At 40.1% G+C, this 20348-nt stretch overlaps 1 protein-coding gene across 1 annotated transcript in view; it reads left to right on the plus strand.

Annotated features, from left to right (window-relative positions):
• Window positions 1-18736, plus strand: part of STAT6 (signal transducer and activator of transcription 6) — a 202675-nt gene extending 183939 nt beyond the window's left edge. The window contains exons 19-22 of the mRNA XM_073663346.1: window positions 1778-1825; window positions 7926-7994; window positions 15164-15283; window positions 17898-18736. Coding sequence (XP_073519447.1) covers window positions 1778-1825; window positions 7926-7994; window positions 15164-15283; window positions 17898-18015 — 355 coding nt within the window. The 3' untranslated portion in view covers window positions 18016-18736. The remainder of the gene's footprint in view (window positions 1-1777; window positions 1826-7925; window positions 7995-15163; window positions 15284-17897) is intronic.
• Window positions 18737-20348: the final 1612 nt, after the last annotated feature.

Raw genomic sequence — 20348 nt, forward strand, 5'->3', positions numbered from 1 at the left:
CACAGGATAAACGTGATCCAAAATGTTATGTAAAATGTTCCCAACAAAAGCTTCAACTTAATCAACAAAAAAATCAAATCCCAACTCAGGTCCGTCATCTGTTAATGGAAATATAGAGGGCTTCCACATTACTGGTAGCACAAAGACTCTGGAAAAAAGAAATCCAGCAAATTCTGCACTCCCAAATCCAAATTCCTCCCTCCCTTCTGAGCCCCATAGTGGGCCTAAACCACATTTAGTGTCCACATGTTTGACATTTCTACATTTCTTTAGTGATGAGAGCCTGCCTATTTTAGGGGTCCATGTCTCCAGAAGCACGTGTTGTACAGAATGTATGGGCACTGCAACGTACTGGGAACTACAATGGCAGATTTGCAATTTGCAAAATCCACTGCTGCTTGTTTTTTGAAAAAAAAAAACATGGAGTCAAAATCATCACTACACCTGTATATAAATTCCCAGAGAAGTGTAGTTTCCAAAATGGAGTCACTTGAGGGGCGATTATGCTTTTCTAGCATTTAGGGGCTCTGTATATGGAGTCCGCAAACTATTCTATAATAATTTATTCTCCAAGAGTCCAATATCGCTCCGTCCCTCCTGAGTCTCGCCATGTGGCTAAGCAGTACTGCACAGACACATATGGAGTATTGCCACTTTCAGTAGAAATTGTTTGACAAATTTTGTTGCCAGTTTTACTCATTTCCCCATGTGAACATTTAAAATCTGGGGCTAAATTATTTTTTTGTAGTAAAAATGTAATTATATTTTCTTCACAGTCCAATGGTATAAAATTCTGTGTCTCACCAGTGGTGTCAATATGATCACTGCACCCTTAGAGGAATTCATTGAGAGGTGTAGTTTGTAAAATGGGGTCACTTATGGAGAGTCTGCTGTTCTGGCACCTCAGGGGACCGTCTAGTGAGTCATTGCGCCTGCAAACCATAACAACCAAATCTGCACTATAATATGACGCTCCTTTCCTTCTGAGCTTTCCATTGTGACTGTAAAGTAGTTCCCCATTACATGTAGGATATTGGCGCACTCAGGAGAAATTGCACAATAAACTGAGAGGTCCCTTTTTTCCTATTAGCTCTTGTAAAAATTAAAAACTTGGCGCTAAAACAACATTTCAATGGTAAAAATGTAATTATTATTTTTTCACCGCCCAATGGTATAAAATTCTGTGAGGCACATGTGGCATCAACATGCTCACTGCACCCCTAGATGAATTCATTGGGGTTGTAGTTTGTAAAATAAGGTCACTTATGGGGTGTTCCACTGTTCTGGCACTTACAGGTCTCTGCCAATATGACATGGCACTCTCAAACCATTCCAACAAAATCTGAACTCCAGTATGGCTCTTCTTTCCTTCTGGATGCCCCACAGTTCCAATGGGAAAGAACAGCAATATAGAAAAAATATAAATTCCTTATTAGTGATGAGCGAACGTGCTTGGATAACGTGCCTGTTTGTTAGGCAATCCCCGCATGTGTTGCAGCTGTCTAGCAACCGCAAATCATGCAGCCTCAGTGACTCGAACATATTATCCGAGCACTACAAGATACTCGGCTAATACGTTATCCGAGTACGTTGCTCATCACTATTCCTTAGAGATTTTTTATGATCTCTTGGGGAAATTTAAAAAAAGTAAAAAATATAATGAAAATATATTTATATACTATATGTGTGTGCGAGTTGTGTGTCTATGTGTTTTTATATGATAAATCCTCTACAAAAAAGTCCCCATGAAAAAAAAATCCTTCTTTTTATTTTGAAGGTCAATCTATTGTTCACCCATCGGAAGTCCCCAAGTACCAACGCCACAGTAAGTAACTGCGTCTGTGAAAACAAATAAAAGAGCCATATGAAGAGAAGTGCGTCATGTAATTCTAATCACAATCACAATATATGTGGTCAATAAAAAGCACTGAGTGCAAGTGCGCTGCTACACAAGAAAACCAAAAAGAAAACCTCTATTCAATAACCAATCAGAGTAAAATGCATCTCATTGTAAACTTTTATTACTGGACACTCTAACACACACTTTACAAAGAACATGTACGCACAAGGGACATGTTAAAATTATTGGAGGTAAAGGAGTAGGGCTCACATCACTAAGTTATAAATAATAAATATATGCATATATTTTATGCATTTGGCACTATAACCATGAGACAAACAATTCATTAGTACAACATTTAATAAGATACCACAGTTAAGGAAACTCTACAACATGGAGTGAAAGCATTCGTGCCATATTAGTTATTAAATCCTCATATTGCTGCATTCCCTCAAATGTGAAATAAAATAAAAAATCTGCTTCTTCTTCCACTTTTGCCTGGTAAGGCAACTCAACCCTGTTCACTAAAGCAGACTCATTGTTATCTCTTACACATGCTGTAGCGAGGTTCTAAACTTCTGTATACCATATTTTTCGGATTATAAGACGCCCCTAGGTTTTAGAGGAGGAAAATAGCAAAAAAAATTGAAGCAAAAAATGTGGTCATGATGCACTGTTATGGGGGAGGAGGTCTGCTGCTGACATTGTTAATTGGTAATGTCCCCCAATTCTGTACTAATATCTCCCATCCTGGTATATATGCCCCCCCTTCCTGTTATATGTGGCCCCCAACCCCATCCTGGTATGCATGGCACCCCTTATCCCCATCCTGGTATGCATGGCACCCCTCATCTCCATCCTGGTATGCATGGCACCACTCATCCCCATCCTGGCATGCATGGCACCCTTCATCCCCATCCTGGTATGCATGGCACCCCTGATCCCCAATCCTGGTATGCATGGCACCCCTCATACCCATCCTGGTATGCATGGCATTCCTCATCCCCATCCTGGTATGCATGGCATCCCTCATCCCCATCCTGGTGTGCATGGCCCCTCAACCCCAATCCTGGTATTCATGGCACTCCTCGATCCCCAATCCTGGTATGCATGGCATCCCTCATCCCCATCCTGGTATGCATGGCATCCCTCACCCCCATCCTGGTATGCATGGCCCCTCAACCCCAATCCTGGTATGCATGGCACCCTTCATCCCCATCCTGGTATGCATGGCATCCATCCCTCATCCCCATCCTGATATGCATGATTTCATCATCTCCAATCCTGGTATGCATGGCACCCATCATCCCTCATCCTGGTATGTATGGCACCCCTGATCTTAGTATGCATGGCACCACTCATCCCCATCACGCTGCGCTTGGTATCACAGATCCTAGAAGAATGCATTGATGGATTCCTCCACAAGAGGCCCCCATAAACATTCACACATCTCCACCTTCCACCTCAGACCAGCAGAGGGAGCCCGTTAGGGATATAAATAGGGAAGGTGGAGCCAGGCAGTTCAGTCTGGAGTCGACAGAGAGCCAAGTCTGTTGAGAGAGTTCCTGCAGTAGAGAAGCCTGAGAGAGGTTAGTCTGCAGTGGAGCACAGTCCAGACTCAGTTGTAGCTCAGAGTAGTGAGCTTTAAGTGTGCCGGCGCCATAAGATCGGTGAAGCGCGGCCAGCTGCCATTAGTGTGAGTAGCCTAGTGAGGGCCCAAGTAGGCCGAAGGCGAGTGGAGAGTTAGTACATAGGGGGCAGAGGAGCTTAACTAGCTCACCCCGAAGAAGCATTTACCGGACACCGGGTCCGAAGTTTACCGGGATCTCTAAGACCCAGTAAGGCATAACCGGAATCCCTGGAGAACTACAAGTTCCAGGATCGCTAAAGTATTGATACGTAACAGAGCCAGGAGACACATAGGCCCGCAGCTAAGGTGCGTGTACTCCAAGAAAAGGCCCTACCACAAGGTCAGCCAGTGCAGGACAGAGACAAAATTAGGCCTAGCTCCAGGCAGGTCAGAAACTTACTACGCAGAGGCAAGAAACAGGAGGCCCTACAGCCGCTCATTGGGGAGGATCCTGACATACACCCTTCACCCTACAGTACTCCGGGATGTGCCTGAATTTCCATCAGTAAAAGGTACTGAAGTGACTATCGTGTCTGTCCCTGTTCTTGCTCTGACCCGGCTGGGTCTCGCCTGTCCTGCATACCCCGTCATACGCTGCCCTGAGGCCTAGCTCCACCTGTGGGGAGCTATACCATCGAGCTGCCTTATCATCGGCCTCAGTGGACTGCGCAGCGCTGGTGATTCTCACCAGAAGCCACAGGTGGCGTCATGAACTCTTTCTTAAAATTAATAAATATCCACCCTTTTAAAGAGAGACCCCAGGGTATGGGCCCGGGAGCCGACCATCGCGATATCCCCAAGGCAAAGGCCCGGGTACCGAGTCATCCCCATCCCCTGGGCTAGTCATCTCCACACAAAAAGATAAAGGATTCCACTCACCTCCTCTCTGCTCCAGCGCTGCATCCTGTTCTGCTGCCAGCATCTGATCTCACCGTGTGAGTCGCGCATGACGTCACTGCCATGCACCCTCACACTGTGAGATGAGCTCCCGGAATAGTCGTTGCTCTCCATGCCGAGGCTATGGGTGTGGAGAGGGGTGAATATTAATTTTCTTTAATAGCGGGGGCACACTGTAGCCACAGCCATGGCTCCTGCAGCGGCTGGGCTATCGCGTGTGCCCACTATTAAAGGGCATGGATATTCACTACTCCCTATGCCCATGGGAGTAGTGAATATTCATGCTCTTTAATAGCGGGCACACGCGATAGCCCAGCCGCTGCAGGAGCCAGCGGCTGCTGCTGACACTGTGAGCCCACTATTAAGGAGAATGAATATGCAGTGCTTCACATGCCCATGGACGGCTCCCCCACCATCCACAGCAACAGTATAATATAGTACATTTGGACTATAAGACGCACCCACCACTTTCCTCCAAAATTTTGGAGGAAAAGAGTCCGTCTTATAGTCCGAAAAATACAGTAATTTAGCAGTTCCATCATGAAATAAAAAGTCATTTTTTAATGTAAACATTTCTTCTATTGTGTTACTCTGTTTCTCACAAGTAGGATAGAAGTTAGTAGGAGTTATGGAATAAGGTCACAAAGCGAGCCATGATTTACAGATGGTAATAAGCCTTTACCTTACACATGAGATGTAGTATGCTTGTAAATAAATTTACTGTATACTGTATCTAAGGGAGAGGACAGTTTACTTTAAAAGAAACATTAAATGAATATATATAGTGGCGCTGGTAGGTGGATCGATTAGACCTGCTGCGGATAAGACAATTACCACAAAATTGTCAATGCATGAAGGGGTTAGACAGAGTAAGTTAATTCGCTCTGGTCTAGTTGACCAAATATAAGACAAAACTGATTGGAATAAAAGGAATCTTTTATTTTATAAATTAAATAATAAAAAGTGTGCTTAAAATTTTTCGAACAAATCATCCATCTGAGGAACCAATCTGTCACCATCCATCCTTAGGGATATCTCCTCTCTCTGAGCATGGCATTTTTAATAATTTTTTAAACACACTTTTTATTACTTAATATATAAAATAAAAGATTATTTTTATTCCATCCAGTTTTATCTTATCTTTGATCAACCAGACCAGCGCAAATTAACTTACTCTGTTTAATAGAAACATGGTTTATAATATGACTTACTTTTGTTGATTATGACCAAGCCACATTATTTGTAAAAGTTCAGTGATCTTTTAATAGTTAAAGAGGTTGTTCACTACTTTTTCATTGATGACCTATCCTCAGGATAGGTCATCAATGTCTGATCAGTCGGGGTCCGACACCTGGCACCCCGCCGATTTGCTATTCTTAGTGGCAGCGGCAGCAACTGCCAGCTGGAGCTGCTCCTTCTTCTTATAGTGGCCGTGGCTATGTACTGCACATCCGCCTCCTATTCAAATCAATAGGAGGCGGATGTGTATTATCCTGCCGCGGCCACTATCTGAGGCCGGAGCAGCTCCGCCACCAAGCAGTTCTGACCGGCTGCTGCTGCCACAGTGAACAGCTGATCTGCTGGGGTGCCGGGTGTCAGACCCCGACCGATCAGACATTGATGACCTGTCCTAAAGACAAATCATCAGTGAAAAAGTGGTGCTTAACCCCTTTCATAAATGTGAGGAATATTTCCTTTTTTGCTAAAAATGGATACAGAATACTATGGGAATGGTTTCCTCTCATGGGACATGCTCTTGTGGAGTTAGGCTATGTGAACATGGAACAATTCCCAAAATAAAGAGCTGCATTTAAAAAAAAAAAGTAGTTTGAAAATAGAAGTAGAACACAACAATAGAAAGTGCTGAGATGCTCTAAAATCTCAAAAACGAAACAACTGATACAAAAAAAAACAAAAAACGAGAGCATAATAGAGGCACACAATGGATACTGTATATAGCAAAAATTAAAAATAAATTTTATTGCTCACAGATAAGTGCAAAACACAATTAAAACCACTTAAAAATCAGAAGCCAGTACAGTTTGTGATAAAAATGACTCTCCCCACATGTTCAGTCTTAAAATAAAAAAAAATTGCAAACTGTAAGATAAATGGAGTCAACAATCAAAATATTGATATTATTTTGTCAAATGTATGTCAGACAAGTAATTTATGCTATAATACTTATGAATAAAGGAGATGCTCTCATATGAATAGTCATAAACTGGATATCAAATAACAAAGCAGCAGCAGCAAAAAAAATCCACTGAATTGGGTGATAAAATAGATATAGTGCTAAAATATATAATATCACCTAAATCAAAAATATTAAGTGACTCCCAGACTGGGGGTTAGGCCACGGCCCCACTATCAGTATTCGGTCAATATTTTTTCTGAGGAGTGGGAGAGAAAACCAGGAGAAGAACAATCAGAGAAAAGGTATAATAGAACCAAGTCACCAATTCTGTATTTATCACCCACTCCTGAGAAAAAATACTGACCGAATACTGATAGTGGGGCCGTGGCCTTAGACTCACAACCTCATGTGTATAGCCACTAAAGTTAGAGGCTCCCTCAGGGGTTAAATCATTCATTGTTTACATTGCTGACTGCTTTCACATAATTGGAAAGTACAAAATAGAAACAATAGAAAATAGAAACAAGGTTTATGGTATATTACAAAATGACTTCTCTTCTTCATTTATGAATAAACCACATGACTTACAAAAGTTTAGAACCCCTTTTATTGTCCATGTGGGAAGCATTTAGTTATTGCTAAATATTTTAGCGGAATATTTTGGGAATGGTTTTAGTGTTTACCTTTCATGTTTGTATCCCGCATTTTTCACCAGTTTTCTCCTTTGCAGACTCTATTCAATAAGTGATGATTAGCTACCATGATATTTTCCATACACAGCACACAGACATGAGTGATTCCTGCATGATTTTCTGTGTGCATATAGTACACCATCAGTAGCTGCAGAGCAGCATGACTGACATTATATATTAGTACTGAGCTGAGTAGCTGTAAATCCAGCTCTGGAATATACTGAAACACTTATTAGGAGCTGCTGCAGGATCAGTCTATGTGTTTCTGTTTGGGTCTCACTCTGCTCCTCACTTGACCTCTCTCAAAACTCCTCTCCATGCACTCCAATAGAAAGCAGCAACTTGACACTTCAGTGACTTCGCAGACTGTGTTGTTTGGACCAAGACTAATTTTAGCTAGTTTTATTAGCATGAATAATAAGTTTTCAAGGGAGAGAGTTAGAAATGGCTCATAAGTGGAGAAAGAGGGAGATTTCTACTATATAATACAGCATTTCTTATATTTGCTTGCAGTACCATTTCTTTATACAAAGAGTGTTGAAAGGACAATGACCAATTAAGTCAATACAAAGACTAAATCCTATATAGTTTTTCTCTGTTTAGGATCTTCTACTTTGTTTTTCATTGAAAAATAACATTACATGGACAAATTGTACCAAATCTATCTATCTATCTATCTATCTATTTATCTCAAATTGATTGCAGTATATATATATATCTATGTTCCAGGTATATGGAAACCCCTACAGGAGACTCTCCTTCATATCCCATCGAGCCTACACAATTGTTTCCTAACCTGTGAGTAGTCATCATGTTTCCATTTTTACTATTTTCAAACTGTACATGTAATTCTTTATTAGCATTGTTATTCAGATTTTAGTGATAGTAAAGAGATTGCCAGGTCTTCACCAGGCTATGAGGAATATGAGTTTCAATAACTTTGAATACCAGCCATAATAATTTTATATTGTAACAAAAAAATTGCAGGTGATTTCTCAATGGTTCACATAAGATACATTATAAATATATAGCTACTATGATGATTATGTGACCATTGTGAGATCACCTACAACTTTTACAATGCCATATAAAACTATTGTGGATGGTGACTCGTCAATATTTTTTTACTGCTACTGAGTTTGTTGTGTGTAATGTAAAGAAAACAAGAATGCAATGATCTGGAAATCTCTTAAAACTATATTTTATTCAATACAGTGCATAGAACACAAATTAGAAGGTGAAAGTTAAACATTTTTCCATTTCATTTGAAAAAATGAACTAATTTGTAAATTAATGGCAGCAACAAGTCTAAAAAAAAGTTGGGACAGGGCCACTTATCTACCATTGTGTAGCTTCACCTCTTCTTTTTGCAACGGTCTGTAAACCTCTGGGAAGTGAGGAAACCAAGTGCTGGAGTGTTGGACAAGGAATGTTGTTTTATCTTGTCTGATGTAGGATTTCAGCTGATCAACAGTCCTGGGCCTTCATTGCTGGATTTTTTATTTCAAAATGCGCCAAATGTTTTCTTTTGGTGAAAGGTCTGGGCTGCAGGCGGCCGGTTCATCACTCGAAATCTTCTTCTACGAAAACCATGTTGCTGTGATGGATACAGTAGGTGGTTTAGCCTTTTCTTGCTGAAATATGTAAGGCTGTCCTTGAAATAAACACTTGGATGAGAGAATATGTTGTTGTAAAATCTCTATATGATGGTTAGTACTGATAAGACCTTTCAAGATGTATTCCTGAGCCCATGAAGTGATTTGCACTACCTAATCATGCCTATTTTTAATTCAGTTTTGCCTGAGGGACCGTAAATCACAAGCATCTAATATTGAATGTTGGCCTTGTGTGTACTGTACATGGTGGGATATTCAAAGTCTTTGCAATTTAACACTGAGAAACATTTTTCTGCAATTGTTTTACAATTTTTAGACACAGTTGTTCACAGACCTCTGATCATCTTTGCTTCTGAGAGACTCTGTCTCTCTAACATGCTGTTTTTATATAGTCAAGTGACTTAGCTGAAAGATTTCCCTCCAGCTGTTTTTCATTAGCAACACTTATTTTTACAAAGCATTGTTAAATGAGTCATTTTTGAGATGTGTTGCTGCCGTCAATTTCTAAATGAGGTATTTTTTTCAAATGAAATGGAAAAATGTCTAACTTTCACCTTCTGATCTGCTGTGAATAAATTTAAAAGATTTCCAAATAGTTGCATTCTTGTTTCGTTTACACTTTAAACAGTGTCCCAACTTTTTTATTTAATTGGATTTGCATATATAAATATATATGCGTGTATTTATATATGAGTGTATTTATATAAATATATAAATATATATATATATATATATATACTGTGTGTGTGCATATATACTGTGTATATATATATATATATATATATATATATATATATATATATATATATATATATATATATATATATATATATGCGCATTGTATTTGTACCTCAAAATGATACTTAGAAAATACAACTTGGATACAAAAAAATACGTACAAATAATAATGATTTCTATTCTGCAGGATAGGGGCTCGTAGAGAGACATATTGTACAGTATACCCCGAATAGAAATCACAGCACTCTCAGGGGAAGTAATGCACTTTAGATATAAGTTTACTTCATTCCAAACAACAGGGTAAGCCACTAAGAGGAGAACCTTGTTCTCCTTGTTTGGACAGGATCATTTTTTTCAGTGTTATTCACGTGAGCTGTCTTTGTTAGCCATAGCAACCAATCAGTGTTTAAATTCCATTTTTACCAGAGCAGTCTAAGAAATAAATGAGGCCCATCATATACTTCCCTTCACATTGAGTAGCATCTTGGCAGAGGGTAATAGTGCCCTGTGTGAATGTGATCATTCATAGAAACACATGACTGTTCTGATATTTGGAACTGTTCAGAATTCTTTCTACCTTGACTAATGCCAAAAAAACAACCTCAAAGCATAATGCTACCTCCACCATACATCACTGTGGTTATGGTGTTCTTTTGGTGATGCGCAGTGTTGGCTTTGCTCCAAAAATACCTTTTGGAATTATATCCAAAAAGTTCAACTTTGGTCTCATCAGACCATTACACGTTTTCTCACATGATTTTGGCAGACTTGATGTAAGTTTTGGCAAAACATAGCTTGCTTTTTTTTGGAAGAAAAGGCTTCTGTTTTGCCACCCCACAGGCCGGACATATGAAGAATATGGGAGATTGTTGTCACATGCAGTATTCCACCAGTACTTGACAAAAATTCCTGCAGATAATTTAATGTTACTGTAGGCCTCTTGGCAGCCTCCCAATTTAATTTTCTTCTTGTCTTTTCATCGGTTTTTGAAAACATCCAGTTCTAGGTAATGTCACTGTTGTACCAAATTTATGCCACTTCATAATCATCTTCAAAGTGTTCCATGGTATAGCTAATGCATTTATATTTTTTTGCACCCTTCTCCTGACTGATAACTTTCAACAGTGAGATCCCTTTGCTGTGTTGTAAGCTGTTTACAGACCATAACTTTTATCGTAAAATGCAACTAAGAAAATGTCAGGAAAATCCTACTAGAACAGCTAAACTTTATATGCAGTTAATCAGAATCACTGTAAATGATGGCTGCTGTGTACTGACTACTGTTTAACGTGAGTTTTAAGGTGATTGGCAAATTCTGAATACAACAACATCCTCAATTATGAGAAGGTGTTCACAAATATGCAACCACGTTATTTTAGATTTATTTTTATTTACCCCCTCAAATTTATTTCAGTTTGTTTCTCAGTGGATTTGTGCAGATTATGGGTTACATTAAAAGATGGAAACATTTCTGAAATTATTCTTCTTGGTATGATACTTTTATATAACAAAAAACTTGAATTTTAATAGTGGCTTATAGACTTTTTATAACCACTGTATTTATGACTTAACCCTAGGATAGGTCAATAACATAAGATCAGTGAGTGAACCCTTACAATCAGCTGTTACCAGGTCCTGCAGCACTGGTACACAGTGTACGGAGCTGGAACACCACAGCCTGCATACTATGTGGTGGCCATTCTGGGGTACCGCTGCTCATTTCCCTTTCATTTCAATAGGAATTGAGCTGTAATAGCTTAGAACAGCCATTATACAAGGTACGGAGCCTTGGCACCATATACTGTGTAAAGATGTAGCCAATCTTAAACACCAGAGAGATATCACCGTTCAGAAAGTTAATTTAAGCCATTGAATCTGTATAGTTATGAGTTGATATACACTCTTCAGAGATGTGATACCTCTCTGCATCGTTCCATCTTTGTCATTTTAAGAATACTATTACATCTGTATTTCAGGCAGCTGCAGGGGTTGGTAACAGAAGATTGGTGGGGAACTGATGTGCCGCTGTATGTTTTATTTTATAAGTTATGAAAATTTGGTAGACTAAATTAATACTTGGGTGTGGTAAATCACTGTCATTCTTTGCTGCTCCAGTACACCAGAGGTTGCAGTGTTTGAGAATATAACTACTACTTGGTCCTGACACTCAACCTATTATATGATACATGAAGACTGTGGTAGAGTGGGTCATATAAAAAGGTGGTCTATAGCATTGGTAGAGATTAAATAATAATTAACCAATAAATGTCATCCGAGTGCAGTCTGATGGTTTCCACGGGCTCATTAACTTGCATGGGTGCGATCCGAATATTAGATCAAACTCAGGCATGCAGCGATTTTTTTCCTTCGACAGACTCTGTCCAAGGAATAAGTCGGACCTGTGCACATCGCCGTAGACTAACATCCAAGTGCAATCTGATGTTTTGTCAAATCGCAGTTGGACCGATAATATGGTCATGTGCATGAGCCCTTATGAATGATGATTTATCTAATTGCTGACTAATAGGAGATGGACAGCAGCCATTTCTATTTAGTGCTTGTTGTCTCTTAACAATTTTCAGGATTTTAGGGTTATATTCATAAATGAATACACCTAATCACAATTATTTAGACACCCAATAAATTTTGCCCTATTTACTGAAAGACTGAATTTAAGACTTGCATAGCAAATGTATTTTCTGGGAACGTTATTTACCTCTAATTGGAAATTCAAATATATTTAACTCCAACAAGAACATAATGGTGGATCATCTAGGGACAGAGTGAGGACCATCTAGGGACAGAGTGAGGACCATCTAGGGACTCAGTGAGGACCATCTAAGGACACAGTGAGGATCATCTAGGGACAGAGTGAGGACCATCTAGGTACACAGTGAGGACCATCTAGGTACACAGTGAGGACCATCTAGGTACACAGTGAGGACCATCTAGGGACACAGTGAGGACCATCTAAGGACAGAGTGGGGATCATCTAGGGACAGAGTGGGGTCATCTAGGGACAGAGTGAGGATCATCTATTGACAGAGTGAGGATCATCTATTGACATATTGGGGATCATGTAGGGACAGAGTGGGGGTCATCTAGGGACAGAGTGAGGGTTATCTAGGGACAGAGTGGGGATCATCTAGGGACAGAGTGGGGACCATCTAGGGACAGAGTGAGGATCATCTAGGGAAAAAGTGAAGATCATCTAGGGACAGAGTGAGGACCATCTAGGGACAGAGTGAGGACCATCTAGGGACAGAGGGGGACCATCTGGGGACAGAGTGAGGATCATCTTGGGACAGAGTGGGGATCATCTTGGGACAGAGTGGGGATCATCTAGGGACAGAGTGGGGATCATCTAGGGACAGAGTAAGGATCATCTAGGGATAGAGTGAGGATCATCTAGGGATAGAGTGAGGATCATCTGGGGACAGAGTAAGGATCATCTGGGGACAGAGTAAGGATCATCTAGGGATAGAGTGAGGATCATCTGGGGACAGAGTGAGGATCATCTGGGGACAGAGTGAGGATCATCTGGGGACAGAGTGAGGACCATCTATGGACAGAGTGAGGACCATCTATGGATAGAGTGAGGATCATCTAGGGACAGAGTGGGGATCATCTAGGGACAGAGTGGGGATCATCTAGGGACAGAGTGGGGATCATCTAGGGACAGAGTGGGGATCATCTAGGGACAGAGTGGGGATCATCTAGGGACAGAGTGGGGATCATCTAGGGACAGAGTGGGGATCATCTAGGGACAGAGTGAGGATCATCTAGGGACAGAGTGAGGATCATCTAGGGATAGAGTAAGGATCATCTAGGGATAGAGTGAGGATCATCTGGGGACAAAGTGAGGATCATCTGAGGACAGAGTGAGAATCATCTGGGGACAGAGTGAGGATCATCTAGGGACAGAGTGAGGACCATCTATGGATAGAGTGGGGATCATCTATGGACAGAGTGGGGATCATCTATGGACAGAGTGGGGATCATCTATGGACAGAGTGGGTATCACGGTTTTAAACCGTGATACCCACTCATTAAACTCATTAACTCATTAAAGATTCACATGTAATGGTAACTTCTCTGATACACAAAGTAAACACCTTTACTGCATGTAGGAAAAGAGATCATTCTCCATCACTTTGGCTTATCTTTGAAGAAGTTAATGGGCTGACTCGGTTTGGAACCGTCTTCAGTGCCATTAAACAGTTCTCATGGGCCTTCCGTACCTGGTAAGAAGCCACTAAGAGGAACTCAAACAAAGGGTATTCTTCTGCATTCTTCAATTGTGTCATTACACAGTGGCAGCATTGCGGCTGGGTGGATGTCTTGCTGACATGCCAACTTTGATTAACTCAGCAATAGGTTTCATGTAATTTTATACCAGAACATATGCAAATTGTCTCTTCAGAGAGGAAGATGACTTGAACTCTAGTGCCACCTATTGGTTGGAACAATCCTAAAAGTCATTATCAACCACTTAACGGACTTGCCACATGATTTAGGATAATAGTCAAGCCAGAATCTCAATTTGCAGACACGTGTTTCCCCTCCCTTAGTGCAAAGCGTGAGATCTGATTTGGCTCTATGAGAGGCCTCTTGACTGGTACCTAAGGGGTAATGTCTCTCCTTTTTGAGAGTTACATGCCTGACATGCCAAGGTAAGAAGACGTATACACCATGCAATATTTTTCTTGGAAATTAAATATGCAAATTGCCTCTTCAGAGAGGAAGAGAACTCTGCTGCCATTGTAACATTGCATGGCCTATAAGTCTCCTTACCCTGGCATGTCAGGCATGTCACACTCCACAAGAAGAGATGTTACTGCTTAGATACCAGAACATGAAATTATTCTATTTCCACTAGGTACTATATCAGAAGATACTTTTTTTTTCATAGGCTATGTTCACCTTCTCAACCATTTTTGTCCCAATATATTTAAAATTAAAAAGGAGGAAAACTACAAATGGACTTAATTGTTGTCAACATCTCCTATACAAACCTGTGTGTCTCCAAGTAAGGGCTCTTTCGGACGTCTAATTTTTCCATGTACAAGGAAAACGGACCGGTTTCATCAGTGATTTTGTTCAGAGTTTCATCAGATTTTCATCAGAGCGTCATCCGAGTTTGGTCTGAGTTTCATCAGATTTTCTCAAGTTCTATCTGTGTAAAACATGGCTAGAACTCGTAAGCGAAAAACGAACATCTGAACGATTCCATAATAACACAAACTGTGTGTAGTCTGGTTTTCCAGTTATATCCCATTACATTCATCCTCTACTTCTTCCTAATATACATTTGGTCATCAAGAAGTAGGAGATAGATGGAAGCAACAACGACCACACTGGGTTTACTTGTAGTCTGTTATTGTGAAGACATATCTGGAGGAGCTGTAGACAAAAACAATTGAAAGATTTTAATATGGACTAGTTGAAAAGTTGCTTTATTTTTTGTTATTATTGTATATGTATTGAAGCAATAAGAATTTTTGAATTTTAGCCTTTAATTTAGCTAACACAAAAATGCCTGGTATGTTTAAAAAATGGTAACGTGTAAAAATGATATGTAAACACATACATTTGTATTTTTCTTAATTGTAGGTATATAGCACCAATATCTTCTTGTCCACCATTTGTCCAGAATGACAGTCCTCAGTTCATCCCACAGTGTGTCTTTGATGGTCCAGCGCCAAGCAACACGGCAGATGGTCTTCAAAGAGAGTAAGATGGGAAAGATGTTTGATAGATTATCGACTTTCTTTCTAGTACAAGAAGCAGATATGGGGACCCTGGAAACCCTGAAAAAGACTCCGACAAAGCCATGGATGTAGCAACTTTTTTATGAGGGACATACCACTCACATAGCTTCAGTCTCAGTAGTGGTCTATTAAATCATTTATCAATCTTGACAACATAGTTTAGAATTAATGGAGAGAACTGGGCCTTATGCCATAATACAACTACAGAAATGTATGGGTTTATACTGTGTCTTTGTATGATTCACATAGAATACGGCAGAAAAAGAAATCATGGCATGCTCCACCGGATGCCATAATATATACCTAGAAGCAATTATTTTTAAGAAAGAATACCATATGGATGCTCTATTGTGTTCCACAGTAATAAGTTACAAAGAAATGAGGAAGGGACCTGTTCATTAAAGGCAATCTGTTAGCAGGCTTTTGCTATAATGTAGGGGCAGATAGCCTGATTCTGTCACTGGCTCAGCAGTTTGCTGTGGTTTTAATACAATCAGTGTTTTATCAGCACGAGATTATTTCTGCAGGACTAGGTGTCACATGCCAAGCAGTCCCAATATCTGTGTAGCTCCACCCACAACATTGACTGGCACATGCTGACAACGCACAGTGTACACAGGAAGCTGCCAATCAGGGGTGTGGGCGGGCTTATACAAAGCTCTGACCACTGCTATATCTACAGCAGTGAAAACAGGGATTCTATCAAAACTGCACCAAGCAATTCAGTAAGTGACACATCGCTGGAATAAGGCTCTCAGCTTCTACATTATGCTGCTCTCAGATTCTGAAGCAAAAAACCTGCTGACCGATTCATTCATTCATTCATTTAAGGTGTTTTTACACCAAAATTTGGCATAAAACGCATTAATAAGTCACAATATTTTTGCACAATTCAGAAATTGCGCTAAAATATTTTAATGTTCCCCTTTTTCACACAACTCCCAGCCAACTTAGCCAATATGGGGCTAGTATGGCTACGCCCGCTTGTCAAATTCATGGAACGTTATGCTACATTAGTGGCATAAATTACTCTAGTCCATGAGTTGAATACATTTCTGGCAGCTGGGCACACCAGTTAAGCACATCGTACTCCATTCACCAGTTTTGATGAATCAGCCCCGAAATGTAGCCAATTAATTGTTTTATCATTTTGAGGTTTTTTGTATATTATGGTTTTCAGTGAATATTTTTTTTAAATTGGCCTTTCAGCTTTATGATCTTTAACCGGTCATGGGATGTCCTTCTCGATTCCTCTGCAGCGCCCCACAGGAAAAAATTAAACCTCACATATCTCCCTTTAAAGTCAATGGACTGTCCATAGAATACACAAAAATGCCAGGTACTCCAGAAAGTGGTTTTTTTTCGTAGCCGCTCTCCACTCTGGTTAACCCTTTCCCACCACGGCCAATTATTGGTTTGGTGCTTTCATTTTTTCCTTCCCTTCTTCCAATAGCCATTTTTTTTATTTCCCTTTGATATAATCATATGAAGACTTTTTTTTGCAGAACAAGTTTTAGTTTTGAATGACTACATTCATTTTACCATATAATGTACTGAAAAATGGGAAAAAAAATTCCAAGTGTAGTGAAATGGGCAATTCTTCCAATGCTGTTTGTGCTTCATTTTTATGGCTTTTATTGTGCAATAAAAATATTTTAGCAGCATGATTGCTCATGTCAGTACAATTACATGGATTCCAAAATTATCTAGTTTTTAATATTTTAGTACTTAAAAAAACGAGAGTTGCACCCAAAATTTTGCAACTTTTGGCATTTTCACACTAGTTTTGGCCAAAATGTGAGAGCTGGGGCAGGACTGGGCGAAACGGGACAATGATACTACAGCTCATCTTATTCTGGATAAGCTGTGGCATACCTTACATCAGAAGTCTTACTTCCCTGTGCTACGATCAACTATAAAATACTATATTGATGTTAATATATGATTTATGTATCATACATTTTTCTTTGGTGTTTTCTCTAATAACGAATGAATGGTGCATGAAATTGTATCTTGGTTAGATCCAGTGTAAAGAAACAGGTGAAACTGAACGTTGCAAGGTTGGGTGCCTTTTGGTCCCCTGTTTTTGGCGCAACTTGGACTTGCACAAAAATTTTGCAACTTTTGTCGTTTTCACGTTGGTACACAATAGGCGCGCAGCGGGGGCATAACAACACAGCTCTTCTAATTCATTACGAGCTGTGGCATTCCTTACATCAGAAATCTTACTCCACTCAGATACTAGAGTAAGATTTGTCGTGCGGCACACGGAGGCCCATGCTACTTTTCAGACATTCTTGATTCATTAAGAAGCATGTGCCTCTTAATGAATCAGGAGCGTCTGACTCCAACATGCCAACTCATCAAGACCTGGGTGAACAACGCCTGTTTTGATGAATTGAGGCCTAGGTGACAGATTTTCCCACAGATTACGGTTTATGTCTAGGAATCTCAGTATTCAGACACTTTGAGATGAGCTTATTTTTTATATCCTATGATACCTTATTTATCTATTTTCTCTTTCCATGTGTTCTGTGGAAGTTCTTTTAACTTTTTTTTTCTTTTTAAATCTTCAGTTTAGATTTCTATGAAGTTCTGAAGCTAATTGAGAACGAGAGCAACCTGTCCCAATACAACCAAGCAGTAATGAATGATCAAATTCCCATGCTGGAAGATTCTAGCTACACAACATGACTGTGGGTGGCTATGATTGTACACTTATTCCTGAGATGTCACAGCATCTGTAGGGTACAAGGACCTGCTCCAGACCAAGTACTTAATTTATCAAGCACAATATATAATTGCATATGTCAGTCCATCAGGGGTTATACTATTTTTATGAGTGATGCTTGGAGCTTTCATCTCATTGCAACCACATGTGTGACCATGGACATTACATCGACCTAATTCTTAAATCTGGATCTTCAGCATCTAGTCTATGGAGGGATTCAGCAAGCAACTGGTTGGCTCTAGGAATGCGTGAGATGGAATTCTGAACCCACACATCGCAGCCTCCTCTCTGCTCTGAGTCTTTCTGTCATTCATTGGGTTTGGTTTTACAGATTCTGGTGTTTAGTGTGGGCGTCAGCAACGTGGCAATCAGATATGACCTTTATTGGCTGTGTGTAGGTAGGCCTTCAATACCACAGAATTCTTCAGGCTGGAAGCGTGGAAGAAGATATGACACAGCCTCTGGTTTCAGCAGCCCCTAGTAAAAATTTAATTATTCCATGAGTGTCTTCTTTCAAAACCTAGTGATTATAATAATACAAGCATGGCTGACTGGTTAGAAAAGGGATGGCTTATGACAGTGGTGGACACATATAATTTGCAATGTTCTATCCTAAAGAAGAAAAGCAGCATGTACCAGTACCTATAATATTGTATATATCAATTATTAAATATCTTTCTGATATGTGTATTTTGTAGCACATCTTTTTTTTTTAACAACAGGTATAAGAAGAGACAGGCAGCGAGGTGTAAACCATGATTGAAAAGCCTTCTTTCCATTGTAGGAGTAATGCTGCAGTCTACTGGTGATTTCTTTATGTACGGTTCTCAGACATAATAAAGCTAAAGCTTTCCAATGTATCAGTTTTCTAATGACTTTGTATCTTAGATGATCTTTTAAATAAACCATTTCGGTAGTGTCCCGTCACAACTGAGGCCAACCATACTTTAGTGCACTAATAAGACAAATAAAAAAACAGAGACCATCGGAACAGAGACCAGAGTCCAAAGTGACTCCATCAACCTCATTATGGTGAGTGGTTCATTTGAGAATTTTACCTGACTCATGTTTTTGGGGGGATTTACACACAAACCCTAAGGTAAGTGGCCAACGTAGAGCCCAATTTGCACATATCCTTATACTTCCATTAGGATCTTCATTGCCTACCAGCAGCGCGGATAAACCAGATTTGGCTCCTTTTTTGCTCTTTCCTGGTCGGAATACCCATGGATCTGCAGCTGCTGTTTTCATGCGTATTCATGGTTGTGTGTCACACAACCATATCAGGTTAGCATATTCTTTATTTGCATAATTGTTGTTCTCAGATAAGACCTTATTTGAGCTTTTTTTTGCTCCTAGTTTCTACTATACAACAAGGTACCTGATTGCTGACTTAGCTCTGCTGTTCCTGGATACTATACACACACTCAGCTCTGCTACAACAAAGCACCAGCCTGCCTTGTCTCTACTGCTGTAGGGTGTTGTCCTCACGCTCAACTTTGCTGCATCAATGTATCTGCCTGTCTACTCGTCTACACTGTCTTAAGGTGCTGACTGCACATTTGACTGCTTTTCCAAGGTATCTGTCCATATCTCCTGCTCCATTGATCCTCGTAGCATCAAGTGCTTCCAGCTTCACTGATCAACATGTCATTCTGCATATCCAGTTCTACTGGTCCTTGCTGCCCCATTTGCTGTCCGGCTTGTTCAGCTCCGCTCACCATGACCTGTGGGTTAGCAAATGTAGCTTACCAGGTGAGGCCATATCAGCCAATTATCTGCAGCAGCAGTGACTCACCTCAGCCATTATGATTGATTGGGGTACTAACTGTGGGATCCCAACCAATCCTGAAATGACCGTTGATCACCTGGAAATACAGGGAACTGTAACTGGCCTCAATCACTTTAAAAGGTAACCATCATTGGGAAAAGATTATATACTAAGGGTTTGCAACATGATGCTGACTGGTGGAGGGTCAGGCCCTGAAACCCCCATGATCACACAAAACACCATTGTGAAGTGCGCTGCTCCTGCAGGAGTGTACACACACAGCTGTAAATGGGCTCAATAGTAATTCTATGGACCTTAACATCACACTCTTGGTTCGTCATTTGCTCCAGATACTGCAAAATGGTTCATGGATTTTGCACAAAGTAAACAATTGTCTTTATTTTTGTATTTAACCTTTTTTTGCATCTTTTTAGCCCCAAAAGTCACACATTTTGTAAATTGGCGCAAGAATTGTGCCAAAATAACTGTAACTGGCATACATAAAATCAGTTCAGTGGGGGCACT

Source organism: Phyllobates terribilis, unplaced genomic scaffold, assembly GCF_046119375.1.
Source record: "Phyllobates terribilis strain yellow unplaced genomic scaffold, ASM4611937v1 Scaffold_2__4_contigs__length_985480577, whole genome shotgun sequence".
NCBI classification, from domain to species: domain Eukaryota; kingdom Metazoa; phylum Chordata; class Amphibia; order Anura; family Dendrobatidae; genus Phyllobates; species Phyllobates terribilis.